This window comes from Panthera onca, chromosome C2 (assembly GCF_046562875.1).
Source record: "Panthera onca isolate mPanOnc1 chromosome C2, mPanOnc1 haplotype 2, whole genome shotgun sequence".
NCBI classification, from domain to species: domain Eukaryota; kingdom Metazoa; phylum Chordata; class Mammalia; order Carnivora; family Felidae; genus Panthera; species Panthera onca.
In genome coordinates, this window is record NC_138347.1 from 152,443,462 (window position 1) to 152,457,177 (window position 13,716).

General features: G+C 54.8%; 1 protein-coding gene across 2 annotated transcripts; it reads right to left on the reverse strand.

Moving 5' to 3' along the window:
• Positions 1–432: 432 nt before the first annotated feature.
• Positions 433–11,723, reverse strand: SLC22A13 (solute carrier family 22 member 13). Of its 2 annotated transcripts, XM_060638262.3 has the most exons (10): positions 11,185–11,720; positions 5,992–6,095; positions 5,608–5,762; positions 5,184–5,352; positions 4,813–4,933; positions 4,627–4,721; positions 4,181–4,395; positions 3,895–4,003; positions 3,134–3,349; positions 433–2,929 (listed from the first exon to the last, which is right to left on the reverse strand). In XM_060638262.3, the coding sequence occupies exons 1-10, from the start codon at positions 11,560–11,562 to the stop codon at positions 2,836–2,838; spliced, it is 1,656 nt and encodes a 551-aa protein (XP_060494245.3). In that variant the 5' UTR covers positions 11,563–11,720; the 3' UTR covers positions 433–2,835. The 2 variants fall into 2 exon arrangements, with proteins under 2 accessions (XP_060494245.3, XP_078288627.2); XM_078432501.2 differs by having other exon boundaries at positions 3,895–4,395; positions 11,185–11,723.
• Positions 11,724–13,716: the final 1,993 nt, after the last annotated feature.

The window sequence follows — 13,716 nt, forward strand, 5'->3', positions numbered from 1 at the left end:
CTTGATTTCTCTTTCTGCTGCTTCATCGTTGGTGTGTAGGAATGCAACCGATTTCTGTGCGTTGGTTTTATATCCTGCCACTTTGCTGAAAAATACATTTCCCTTTTAAACAGAACAGGCCACAGGGCATTTTTTATTACATACAAAGAAAAATCTTTCCCCCAACAGCCCACAATCCCTAAAAAAAAGTTCTCAAAGACCTGGCCCAAAGGCAATAGGTGAATCTTTGCAGCATTTATGCTTGTGTCCTGATCTGTTTAAGTCTCTTCCCAGGAATGGAGATCATTCTGCCTCAAAAGGACGCAGTGTCCACATTGTAGAGGAGGTTGCTGTGAGAAGTAAATGAGATGAATCCTTTTCAGAATTACCAAATAAAATCTGTGCTGTCTAGTTGACATAGGTTTACAACCTATGGGAAATACATATGAACCAACCCTCCCTCCCCCAAACCTTAGACACTTCCCTTCCTGGTTCTTCTGCCCCTCTCCATTCCCAGGGCTTATTTGTTGTGGGCTTTGCAATGAGCGTGAGCCAAAGAACTGAAGTCTCTGTGTCACCTCAAGTCCAATCAGACTACTTTTTGGGCTTACATGGGCATAGGCGACTTCCTGGTAAGACTGTAACCTCTATAGTACTCAGCCCAGGAATCGGGGCGGGGGAGGGGGGGACTTCACACTAGGAGACAAATTGCCTGCTGTAACCCCCCCTCCCCCACCCCAGGGTGCCTGTCCATCAGACACCTGCTCTCACATGAACTTTAATTAAAGCTTCGCTTCACAGCGCTCCGAGTCTCCGCGTCCCTCCTTTGGTGGAGGAGTTGCCTCTGGCTTTGAACTGGCCTCTGCCCAGATCCAGGTTAGGCAGGTTGTTTTCACGACCAGGCAGGTTTGGCCTGCGTACCACACTGCGCCACAAAAGACTTTCAGGTGTACCCAACGGGTGACTTTAGCTTGGGATTCCATGACTGGGTGCATGGCGGGAAGCTAAAAAGAACTTTTCCCCACCATCCCAAAGCTGAGTCTGTAAGTAATAAATGATGTAATCTGGAGGTTGGGTCCGAGAGCAAACAGCCAAGAAAGAATTCTTGAGACGTTTTTGGTGCAAAAAAAGAGAGTGATTTTATTAAGGTCCGAGGACAGAACTCGTGGGCAGAAAAATCTGCATTCTAAGTGTGAGGAGTGACTGACTGTGTAGGGCTTTTTATCCTATGAAGGGAGGAGGTGATGTCAGCGCTCCAAGAAATTGAGTCTATAGGTTTCTGGAGGTCTGACTATTCCTAGGATTGAGCTTTTCTTGTAAATCACGAAGACAGTTACAAACTGATGGAGTCTTGTGTCCTTTATGACTGTGATCTTTATCAGGTGACCATTGGCTTTTTCCTTCCTTTGGTCATGAGTCTGAGAAATGTCCCATGTGTCCCCCTCCCACCTTGGGGGAGGGGAACGTGGAGTGCCAACTGGCCTTTTGTTACGTCCTCAATAAAGATTCGCGTATTCAAAAGAGGTGCTGGACACCTTCGTGCCAGATTTACAAAGATGGGGAGCACTCCCTCCAGCCTCCATCAGGGAAGGTGAGTGGGAGAAAGGGAGGGAGGTCCAGAAGGAGCCCCTCTTCAGGCCTGGGCCTCTGGGGAGAGGCGGAACCTCACTGTCTGCAGGGCAGTTAGCTGGGGAGGCCTTGGAGGAAGGGCACAGGAGGGGAAGAGGCCGGGCAAGCTCTTTTCCACTCTTTGCTGGTGCGAGGATGTATGGTGCTCTTGTGGGCCAGGTGGCTACCGGGGAAGGCGCTCTAGCTGGAGGTCCCTTGATGGGATGCAGCCAGGAGGGCTGTCTCGTAAGATGAGGAATGCTGGCAGTAAGAGACATGATGGGGGCAGCAGTGCTGGGGCAAGAGCTGAAGAGAGGGCCCTGGAGGTCAGCTGTGAGTACGCTCCTCGGATGAAGGAACAAGGCAGGGGCCCTGGGAGCACCGCTGAGAAATCCACCGATGTGTCCCCATGGAGGAGCTGTTAGAAGCCTGCCAGAGAACACTCGCTGATGATCAGCCAGTACACGCAGGGAAAGAACCACGGCCAGCAGCAGCAGAGCAGAAAGCCCTTTCCCCTGGCCCTGCAGGAGCCAGAAGCAGCAGAGGTGAAAGGGAGGAGGGAGGTGAGGATGGGAACAACCAGCCTCCTCCCTTTCCCCACTGCTGTTCCCTGGGCCACGAGGTCAGGTATGAGCTGGACTGAACTCGGGGCAGGGGGTGGAGGCTCTTTGAAGAGAGGACAACACTGAAGCTTTGGTTTCGAGCAGACAGAGTCCTCTCTCAGCAGGATGGCGGGTCCTGTGGGGCCTCCCCCTGAGCCAACGGGGCCCAGCCCAGCCACCGGAAGGAACTACAACCTTCCCATCCACAGCCTTTTCTCCCACCGGCCTGGGTACCGGCTGCGGCTTCCAACTTCCTCTCCCCCTGCTGCTGCATTCTTGGAAAGGCCCTACCCATCTGCTCTGCTCTGGGCTTAAATGTTTTGAGGGCAGGGGGACCCCAGACTGAGGGAACTAGAGGAGCCGTAAGCCCACAAGTCTATTAGAGAACCAGGGAAGCCCAAGAAACGCTCAAGGCCCGACCCCAGAACAGGGGTGGGGGTGGGCGGGGTTAAGAAAGGTGGTGAGGGGTGACGAGAAGAGGGAGGCCCTCACAGACACTTCAGAACCGGGCAGCCAGCGGCCGGGACGGGGACCAGGTCAGGGGTGTGCTTCCTCCAACTGCGAGGGGGGCCGTGCCGGCAGCCCCCAGCCATTTCCAGGGGGTGTCCAGGCAGCTCCCTGCTGTGCTCCAGCTCCAGGGACACGATCAGAAGTACGTGCTGCTCGCGAAGGTCACCCCTGGGCTGGAAGTTCTTCCTGAAGCCTCTGTTTCCTTTTCTGAAGGTGCTGACTCCGGAGACCTGGTGGGAGCCGGAGGCCGTCACCGGCCGGCCACGAATGGGTCCCGTGGCAGCGTCCTTCACCGCCCCTCCCCCAGGGGAGGGGACCTGGCCCAGAGCCAGTCGGATGTGTGTGGCTCCCGAGGGCCCCCGTATTGGCCTCTAAGCAACAGAGGACACATAGTGAGGTGGGGGCCTAGGCTTCAGAGAAAGCGAGCAGCTCACCGTGGGTGGGGCTCCTCCTCCAGCTCCTTGATGGTGTCCTTCAGGGGCTGGCCCCGTGTCTCCGGCAACAGGGCACAGAGGAAGCCTGCCCCGATGGGGAGGCTGCCGTAGATGAGCATAGGGAGGGCTGCCTGGTACTCGCCCAGCAGGCTCACGAGAGGGGTGAGGATCCCCCCGATCCTCGAGGAGATGCCCATCAGCCCCATGCCTGTCTGCCTGTGGGAAGGCCCGTCCGACTGAGCACACCCAGCCGCGACCCCCGGGCCACAGCCCCACCCCCGCTGCGCCTTTGGGGGGGGGGGTGCCCAGCCCCTCATTATGGCCCCGCAGGCCTGCCGCCTCCCCAGCCTCACCGGCCTTCTGCTCTCTGCTCCTGCATAGTAACTGCATGTAGTCAGGCCACGTGCCACGCCTCTCTCACCTCCAGGCCTGTCTATCTGCTGCCCCCCTGCTCGCCTACCAAGTCTCAGGTCAAAGGCTGCACCTCACGTCTTCCCAGCAACCCCTGAGTGTTCCTCCTTCTGAGCCATTCATTCTTAGACTTGCTCCATATCCCAGGCTCCACAAGGCCAGGGCGTGCCCTCCTTCTGTATCTGTCCTCCACTGCCTGGGATAAGACGGGGACTCGGGCTAGATTCCTAGCTGCCCGGACCCCATCCGCGCTGCTGCCCCGCGAGCCGGCCTCATAAGCCAGCTGCCTGCGGGACAGGGGTGAGGGCAGAGGAGCGGGAGGGGTGAGGGCAGAGGGCGGCAGCCCTTACCGGATGATGGTGGGGAAGAGCTCGGCACAGTACACGTAGGAGATGGTAAAGCTGGCGGCCATGGCGAACTTGCCCACCACGGCCAGCACAGTGACCACCACCGGCAGATCTGGGGGAGGGTGCCGGTCAGCCGCAGGCAGGTGGACGGCCCCATGCCCCGGGCCCCACCCCTGCCCCGTCTGGCCCCCTCTGCTCCCGGGCCCCAGGGTTGCCCTCACTCCTGGAGGCGGGGGGGAGGGGGGGGGCGGTGGGGAGGGCAGGAATGTGGCAGAGCCAGCCCCGGCACCTGCTGGGACAAAGACGATGCTGATGCACACGAGGCCACCCAGAACCAGAGTCAGCATCTGGCTCCACTTGTGGCCCAACCACTGCATCATGAAGATGCTGAAGCAGCGGGCAGGAACCTCCACGGTTCCGAAGACGAGCTGCGTCAGGTAGATGTCCAGGCCAAAGTCACCGACTTGGAAGCTCAGGCCAAAGTACCCCAGACTGTCCACAAACCTGCAAAGTGTCCACGAATCCCTATCACTGCTGGGGGATGAGACACCATCCCTCTCAGAGGGAGCCTGTCTCTGAGCAGGAGGCAGCAGCACAGCCAGGGAGAAACCCAGTGAGGCCACACAGCCCGACCCTGACCGCCAGCCACCGTGTCCCAGCCGCTGACGCGCACCAGAGACGGGACAGACCTTTGGCGTGGGCCTCAGGGCGGGGCGCGGGCCCTGGAGCGCTCACCAGACATAGAAGAAGATCAGGGTCACTTTCCGGAGCCGGGGGTGTCTGAACAGATCCAGGGGGTTCCCTGAGGGGCCTGTCTTCTCTGGGACCAGCTGGGGGCACGAGGCACAGTGAGGGGCCAGGCAGAAAGGTCTGGGCCTGCCAGACTCAGGGGCAGGGCTGGGCTTGGCCTGTGAGAAGTACCTGGCTCAGGAGCTCTGGGGAGAGTTTCCGCCTGTTGACGGAGGCCGCCTTCTGGATCACTTGTTTGGCCTCCTCCACCCTCCCTCTTGTCAGAAGCCACCGCGCCGACTCTGGCAGAGCCCTGCAGGTCAGGAACGGCTCTGACCTTGGAGCCCGCCCCACCCCCCCACTCCCCCAGGGGCCTTCCCAGCTGTTCCAGGGCACACAGAACCTCACACCCATCGCACTGTGGAGCGTTCCCCGAGGTGAATGCGAGTGTTGCGCTGCAACCACACACACCCCCGCCCACCCCCCCCCCCCCCCACACACACACAGCTAGCAGGGGTGGGTGGGGAGGGGGAAACGGCTTGCTCCTGGGAAGTACTCCTCACCAGATGTAGAAGAAGAGTAGCAAGACAGGTGCGGTGCCGGCCATTTGGAAATACCTCCAGTTTCGGACGCCATAGGCGAGTCCTGCTAATGCCATCTGACCCAGGGAGAAGGCGCACTGGACCAGGACCACGGCCTGAGTCCTCCTGGAGGGCCCCACCCACTCTGTAACTGTGCGAACAGAGAGACTGAGACCCGGCCAGGCCCCCACCCCCACCCGCGGGCCCCCGGCTCCCTCCCCGTCATTCCCTAGACGGTCTTCTGTCAGGGTGGGCCTCGGTCCCACTTGGGTGTGGGTGCCTGACAAGGCTCCCCCGGGCAGTCCGGGAAAGTGGCCGGCCCAGACCCCAAGGCCTCACCCCATGCCTGAAGGCTTAGGGACCCAGATACTCACCTAGGGGGACGTTTAGGGACCCAGATACTCACGTAGGGAGACGTTGCTGAAGGCGAACCCAGAGACAGCAGTAGCCACGGCAAAGCGCAGGACCATGTAGAGCTCAAAGCTGGGCACAAAGGCCGTGGTCGGGCCGAGGAGGGCGAACAGTAGCAGCTGCACCAGGATACTGACCTTGCGGCCGATCCTGGAGTAACAGAGGGGCAGGAAGTATGGGAGACCCAGCCCTGCCCTGGGCTCTCTGTCTGACAGAGGACACGTGACCCTGCCCTGCGAGCTCTGTTTGAGGGAGAGGGGAACAGGGCCTTATCCCAGACACCAGTGAAGGGCACGGGGGCGGGGGCGGGGCGAGAGGGGGAACTGTACCGGGAACGTAGGAGCATGCGAGGCCAAGGGCGAGCCGGTCAAGTTCCTACCGGTCACAGAGGGGCCCGAAGACGAGAGCCCCAGTGAGGAGCCCGGCCATGAACACCGACTGCGAGGTCTCCTTCAGGTGCTTCTGACCACAAACGAGGTTGAACTGAGGCAGACACAGGCAGATGTGAACCAGGGGCAGCCAACGGCAAGTCCTTTGTCGTCCAGCCCACCCACTGCAAACCTCTCAGGGCAGATGCCCGTGGTTCCCAAAGTGTGTGCGAAGGCACCCCAGGGCACCAGAACAAATTCATGGGGCACAGAACGACATTCGGAATTTTAAAGGAAAATGCAGCAATCCTCAACATCTGTCTGGCATTACAAGAACTACCAACTAAGGACAGTTCTGGTTCAACATGAGATCACGCTACAGTCCTTCCAGTGACATCATATCTATGTGAAGGTGTATTTTGGGGAGGTGTTTTGCAAAAAAAAAAAAGCAAGCACCATGGGGAATGGAAAATGAGGGTGTCGGTGTTTAAGGACTGAGAAGTTGCACAGTTCCCAATGGGCACATACATCCTATTAGTAGGGTGTTGTATTTATTTAAAGATGAAAAATATGGAGTGCCTGGGTGGCTCAGTCGGTTGAGCATCTGACTTCGGCTCTGGTCATGATCTCGTGGTTTCTGAGTTCGAGCCCCGCGTCGGGCTCTGTGCCGACAGCTCAGAGCCCGGAGCCTGCTTCGGATTCTGGGTCTCCCTCTCTCTCTGCCCTCTCCCACTTGTGCTGTCTCTCAAAACTAAATAAATATTAAAAAAATTAAAAAAAAATTAAAATGAAAGATATTTCCTTTCAGTTTCTGTGTATTATTTTTTAAAACAGTTCCTAAGTCATTTGAACATAATTACCTGTTAGGTTGTTTGGCCCTAATTACTCAATACACAAAACTTAGGTTTTTATTTTGGCTTGGAGATGCCAGGTAGAATTGCTGAGACATTAAGGATACAAAGTTTGGAACCCTTGACAGCCACTGATTACTGCTTCCTGACAAATGGGGCCTCTAGCCCACAGCCAGGGCACCCCTGTGACTTCCTTGGGCCTCATCAAATGTCCCCATCCGGCTGCAAAATCTCCGTGAAACTCTCACCATTCACTGCCAGTGAGAATCCCAAGGAGCCCTCACGCCCCACTTGCAGAAGGAGATCAAGACGGAGGGACACGCACACGCGTGGGCGTGCGTGTGGGCGCTCATGTGCCCGCACACACAGGGGTGGGGCGACCCACCTGGAGACTCAGAGAGACTGAGAAACTGAGTGGAAAAAATATGCATGTTCGCCTAACTCTGTACGTATCTACTGCATGTGCACATACTGTAGGCACATGTGACTGACCCCGCCCCCCCCCCCCCCATTGGTCTGTGGGCCCTTCTGGGAGTTCTGTGCCCCCTGCACACAGCTCAGCTCCCGACGTGAATGTCGGTGGGGGGAAACACGACAGGTGAGTTGTCCTCTGCGGCTCAAGGTGATAGCTTCACAATCACTGATGCCGTTTGAGGGCTCACTCTGTGCTGGGCAGTCTGCTGCATGCTTCACATGTATTATCTAATTCTGACACCAATCCTTGATTTATTATTCCATTCCCCTGAGGGAGGGGAGGTTAAGCGGCTTCTCCGAGGTCCCGCTGCTGGATGGCAATGGAGTTCAGGCATCCCTTTTGCCCCAGACAGGGACTGAAACTGCGTGAAAGCTCAGAGAACGTTTGCTGAATGAATCAACACATGAATACCTAGAGCTAGCCAACTAGCCACTCATCATCAGTCAAAATCGCTAAAATCATTTTAGCAAGAAATGAATCAGTCCAGGAGATACCATTGTGCTCATACTTCTATTCTCAAGAACAACTGTTAATTTTCAGTATATGTCTAATGATTGCCTAATGGCCCCTGGGAGCGAAGGGGGGCAAGATAAGGGATCAGAACTTGTTCCACCCAGTTCTATTCTTTTTTTTTTTTTTAACGTTTATTTATTTTTGAGACAGAGACAGAGCATGAACGGGGGAGGGTCATAGAGAGAGGGAGACACAGAATCTGAGACAGGCTCCAGGCTCTGAGCTGTCAGCACAGAGCCCGACGCGGGGCTCGAACTCACGGACCGGGAGATCGTGATCTGAGGCGAAGTCGGACGCTTAACCGACTGAGCCACCCAGGCGCCCCCACCCAGTTCTATTCTGTTTGGTTTTTGTTTAGCAAGCACAGAGTGCCTTTGTAGTTAGACGCTATTTAAAATAACTCATAAAGGCCTGCTGCTATCAGCCTCTGGAATCTGAACAGAGAGGCTTTGTGGGACTTTGTTAACCTATCTGTTGGTGTCTTGGTTTCTCATGTACAAAATGGGGATAAAATATATTACATGGTGTCCCCCAGCAGGATTAAAGGAATTAATGCATGGAACATGCTTAGCACAGTGGCTGTCACACAGGAAGTCCTCGGTAAATGTCAGCTCAGCGGAGGGGGCACCGGCCCCCCCCCCTGTGCTCATGAAACTCACAGCTGGTGACCGACACCTCGGACACATGGGGCTATAGTGTTCTGAAGGCACGGATGCCGACCCCAGGGAGTCTTCCGAGGCTGGTGCCCCTACTCGGTGGCCACCACTCGCTACCTCCTTATAGCTTGTGTAGCCCTTATTTCATTCAGTCCTCATTCTAACGTCGTAAAGGATTATCATTCCCACTGTGCAACCACAGAGGCCAAAGCTTGGAGAGGTGCCAAGACGTGGCATGCAGGTGGAACAGAGGCAAAAGGCCTCCCCACCTGGGACGCCAGCCATTACCCTCTCCGACCCTAATGGCCAGAGTGGAGGGTTCTGTCTGGGGCTGGCCACGTGGGCACACAGAATCCCGCCCCCATTCTTGGAGCACTCACATCACATCTTCCTCCCCTGTTCCAAAAGCTTCCATGGCTCCCTTTGGTCTCTAGGAGAGAGCCCAAATCTCTCAGCTCTGTATCTAAGACCGTGGAAGAGTCATCTCTTCCTGATTTCCCAACATCTTCGTTGGTCAGCATTCCTCAGTCATGCCAATCATTTTCATGCCTCCGGATCTAGAAACGGCTATTCCCTCTGCTTCCCCTTCCCTCCCATTCTTTCCCCTTCTCTGGGCCCAAGACAGATCACACTGTTGTTAGTCATTCAGAGTCTATTTCCCTCCCGATTCCAAGGTTCATGTGGACAAGGCTGGGAATTATTTTTTTCTTTTACCAAGGACGGGCACCCAGGAAATGTTGAGAGGTAGATTGAGAAGGAGAAATGCACTCTGCTCTTCCAGAATACATAGCCTATAAGGCAATGTGCTCTTTTCTTCTCAAATTAGGACTATCCATATTTCAGTTTGAATATGAAGCTGCTGGTTATCAGAAGGAACGTTGGGAAGTCAGCTCAGAGAGAGTCCCCTGAATCAGTGTGGTGGAGCCCCTCTTCACAGATGGGAAGCAGAGGGAAACGACCTCACGCAACAGAGCTTTGGAAGCAAAGTTGGACTCAGCACATGGGTACAGGGCACAAAGTACCCAAGGTGTGCACTCTTTTGGGAATCCAAGCCCTTGAGAGTGTTGGAGCAGGAGAAGCATGGTAGGGAAGGGCAAGAGGTCCAAGGCCCAATGCCGGTGGTGGCACAGTCCAGGTTGGTGATTAAAGACCAAGAGGTTAGCCTCAAATCCTTAGAGAACTCGAACAAGGTGTCTCCCTCCTCTGACTGTTCCCTGCACAGTTAATACTCAGCAAGCCTTAACTGAACAAAATTGCATGAACAGTCCAGCACAGGGTGTAAACGGGGCTAAAGAAGTCTGGAAGTCTGAGAAGTCTGGAAGTTTGCCTGGGTTTTGAGGATGGTGTTTGGCCAGGTAGGCACCCACAGCATATGGGGACCAGTGGAGGCTGGTCCTACCAAGAGGGTGATGCTGGGAACCTGGAGAGGCCACTGGGGACCAGACTGGGCTCTGCTGGGAGAGCTCCTAGGCCGCATGCGGCTCTATGGAGCAGAATGGGGTGGAGGGTCAGGAGGAAGACAGGCAGGACAGATCTTTAGGCTGCAAGGGTTCTGGGGGCAGGTTTATGGTCACATATTAAAAGTGAATGCCTGGGGGTGCCTGGCTAGTTCAGTCAGTAGAGTGTGCAACTCTTGAGCTTGGGGGTTGTGAGTTCAAGCCCCAAGTTGGATATAGAGATTACTTAAAAATTGAAAATCTTAAAGAAAATGCCTTTGGTCAAAACATCATTCTCTGAAAGCCTCTAAAAAGTAAATACTTTTTTTACCTGCAGAGAAAAAAAATAAACGAAGGCTTCTGGACTCCAGATTCCCCTCTCCACAAAGGCTCAGGATTCGCCACCCTCAAGGTGAGTCATCCAGACCTCCCAACAACACTCGCCCCTTGGATGCTGGACCATCTGTGCTCTTTCCCACTCCTGCAGGGACCTGAGTGGGAGTCCCACGTCCACGATCAGCTCATTATGTTGCCCTGGACAAGTCGTCTCCCTAAGCTGTGCCTCAGACCCAGCTTCTGGGAAGCAGCAGAGTGGGCCTGGATGTTTCCAGAGAGCCGTCCTTGCTCAGGTGGCTGGAGTGGGAATCTGTTTGTCTGCCCAGATCCTCCCTAAGAAAATGAGTTAAGCAGAGCAAGTGCTGTTATCTGCCGGACAAATCCTAGAGTCACAGTGCGTCCGGTCCCCTGGAGGCAGGTGGGGAGAGCTTTAGAGAGGGCAGCTGAAGGGCAGGAAGCCCACATCAGGCAAGCAGGAGGTCAGACAAGTGGATGGGGATCCAGGAAGGTAGGTAAGCAGGCAGATACGCAGGGGCAGACTGAAAGACAAGGGCAAGTGGACCGACAGATGGGAGCAGTGGGGGGAAAGACATAAAGACAGGAAAGCAGGAAGGGATAGGAAAAAGGTCAGGCAACTGGGCACACAGGCGGATAGATGGATAAAAGGGTAGACAAAAATGGACAGAGGGGCAGACAGATCAGAGACAGAATATGGATTGAAAGGTAGATGGACCAGTAGTCAGAGGACAAAGAGAAAAGCAGGATGAATGGCCAAAAAAAAAAAAAAAAAAAAAAAGCCATACCAAGTGGTCAGTCATTCGTGGACGGGTGCTCCAGGGCAGATACAGAAGCAGCAACACCGGCAGCTGAGGGCAGACGGTCAGGCAAAGGAGCTGACCGACCCCAAACGGGCAGACAGGCAAAAGAGCAGCCCTACCTCGTTCTTTAGGGACAGGGGCCTGTCTTCGGGATACTCCCAGCCTGCCTCACAAGGCTGCGTCTCATTGAAGTGGTGGCTGAGGATGTCCTCCAGGCTGGCGTCGTCAGGGGGCGGCCGGAACATAAGGCAGGACTCAGGCTTGCCCGCAGCATCCAGGGGCACGCTCAGTGTCAGCTGTTCAGCCACACTCAGGTTCAAAGTGTGGTTCTTGACCCAGGCTACTGAGCAGTGGTGGGCCTCGTGCTGGATCGTGAAGACCTGGGCAAACATGTAGTAAGCGGACAGGAAGCCGGGAATGCTCAGCAGCATCACCAGCTGTATCTGGAAGCGACCAAAGTCGCCTATTTCAGCCAGGACCTGGCCAAATTGAGCCATGTCTACTGGTCAGCCTGGGGCCATAGACAGCTCTGCAGCTCGGCTTTGGGGCGCTTACCCCTCTGAGCGGAGGTGACAGCTGTGTTAATGTTTAATCCAGCCTTTGACCTGTCACACTTCAACTCCCTGGCTGTAGCCTGGGCAGGATAGAATATGATAAAAAAAAAAAAAAAAAGTAGTCTACTCTGGTTTGCAAAATGCAAGGATGCTTTATTGACCATGCGATGGACACAAGCGCCACAGAAGGACTTTCTCAGGCCCCGCACAGGAGCGAGCTTCAGCCAAATGTTCGACAGTGCACAAGCAGCATCCCCTCCCATGTCATCCCAAACAAATCGCACCCAGCTCAAACCCCTCCCATTATGATAGACCCCAAATTCTGAGGGTAGTTCTGACACTTAGAGGGACACAGAAGTCCCTTCTAGGGACCAGCTCAGAATAGACAATGGGGGTAAATCAGGAGAGGAGCAAGGACCCAGCCTGCCTACTCACTTGGTCAGCTGCCCAATCTGGCCTCTTGATCTGCTGATCTTATCTTTCTCTTATTTTTTTTTTATTTAAAAAAATTTTTTTAATGTTTTCTTATTTTATATTTGAGAGAGAGAGACAGAGCATGAGCAGGGGAGAGGCAGAGAGGGGAGGAGACAGAATCTGAAGCAGGCTCCAGGCTCTGAGCTGTCAGCACAGAGCCGGACTTGAGGCTCAAACTCACAAGCAGTGAGATTGTGACCTGAGCCGAAGTCAGACGCTTAACCAACTGAGCCACCCAGACGCCCCTTTTCTTTCTCTTAGCGGTGATTGGCATGTGGTAGGACACCATGAAGTCCAGGAGACCTACCAAGGGCACAAGCTTGCCAAAGGCAATCCGAGAGCACACAGCAATTACAGAAGAACCAAGAGTTGCATTTTGAGCTCTACTCTGATCCAGGAACCATTAACACATTCCCAAAATACACAGGCAAGCTGCTCCAGGGTAGCTCCAGTCCCAACGGGCAATCTCAGTGGTAACAGAGGAACACAGGACAAAGCCTCCCCACACCACAGCGGCAGCCGTGGACGCCCTTGCTGGCCTCAAGGTTGGAATGGGGCTCATGGTGGCTGACAGGTCAGGATTCTTACAGGACTGGAGGCTGACAGGATCTCTGACAGGAGGAATCTCCCAAAGATTAAAAAGTCTCCATCCTTTCTACCCTGGAAGAGGTCTACTGCAGGTAGACCCAGGGCTTGGAGAGCACCTAGTTCAGTCATAGGAGGTGGGGAATGATAAGACTAAAGACAGCATTTGGGAAAAATACACACGCATGCGCACACGCACACACATACACACACACATTCACGTAGTTGTCTGTGTATGCATAGGAAAGACTTCTTATGTTTTGGATTTTGAACCATTTTAAGAGAGGCTGAGCAGCACAGGTGAAGGGAGTACACGGAAGGAAGGCTGCATGGGGCGGTTCTGGACACAGCATGCCTGCATCTGCCTGGCCACCTGGCTGGCACAGCTGTTGGAGGCAGACTGTGAAGGGTGGGGGCATGGGCCCGAGACCCCGTGTAAGGAGAGGACCTCTCTCTCTGCCCCATCCCAAAGTCCCCACCAGGCTCACCGCTGTCCCCAGCTCGATCTTTTCTTCCTCACTTAGCTTTCTCAGATGTGCTTGTGCTCACCGTCACCTTGATTGAATTGTCAAGAAAACAGACGTTGCAGGTTGTCACTGCCCCATATGGTGTCCCCCTGGTCGGGGAGAACCGAGACGGAGACGTGAACCTGTCCTCAGCCCTCGTCATCTTCTTACTCAAGTCGGGGAGATGTTTGCTTCTTCGGTTCCAAGCAGTGGGGGCTGTTGCGAGGAGGCAGGAAGCTTGGGCACTGTTATTGATTCCCTGTGATCCTGAGTTTGTCCCTGTTAAGAAAACAAAATTCAGCCGGGCAGATTGAAAGATCTAATTGGCTCTCCTCAATGATTCATGAATTGGGCAGCATCCCATCTGGCAAGTAGAAAGGAGCTTCAAGGAGCCGTACAAAACGGAAGAATTTAAAGGCAGAAAAGGACAGAGAAAAGAAAACTTCCAGCAAAGAGTGGATTGTTTCTGGCAGTGACCCTCCTTTGGGGCAATGAGGGGATCTATCAGGCGGATTACCTCACTGGTGCTGAT

Coding starts and splice junctions, on each gene's coding strand:
- SLC22A13 (XM_078432501.2), bottom strand. CDS start 11,562: ATGGCTCAATTTGGCCAGGTCCTGGCTGAAATAGGCGACTTTGGTCGC. Junction 6,096..11,184: donor CCCTGTCCCTAAAGAACGAG/GTAGGGCTGCTC, acceptor TGTCTGCCTCAG/TTCAACCTCGTTTGTGGTCA. Junction 4,722..4,812: donor CCCCAGAGCTCCTGAGCCAG/GTACTTCTCACA, acceptor TCGTGCCCCCAG/CTGGTCCCAGAGAAGACAGG.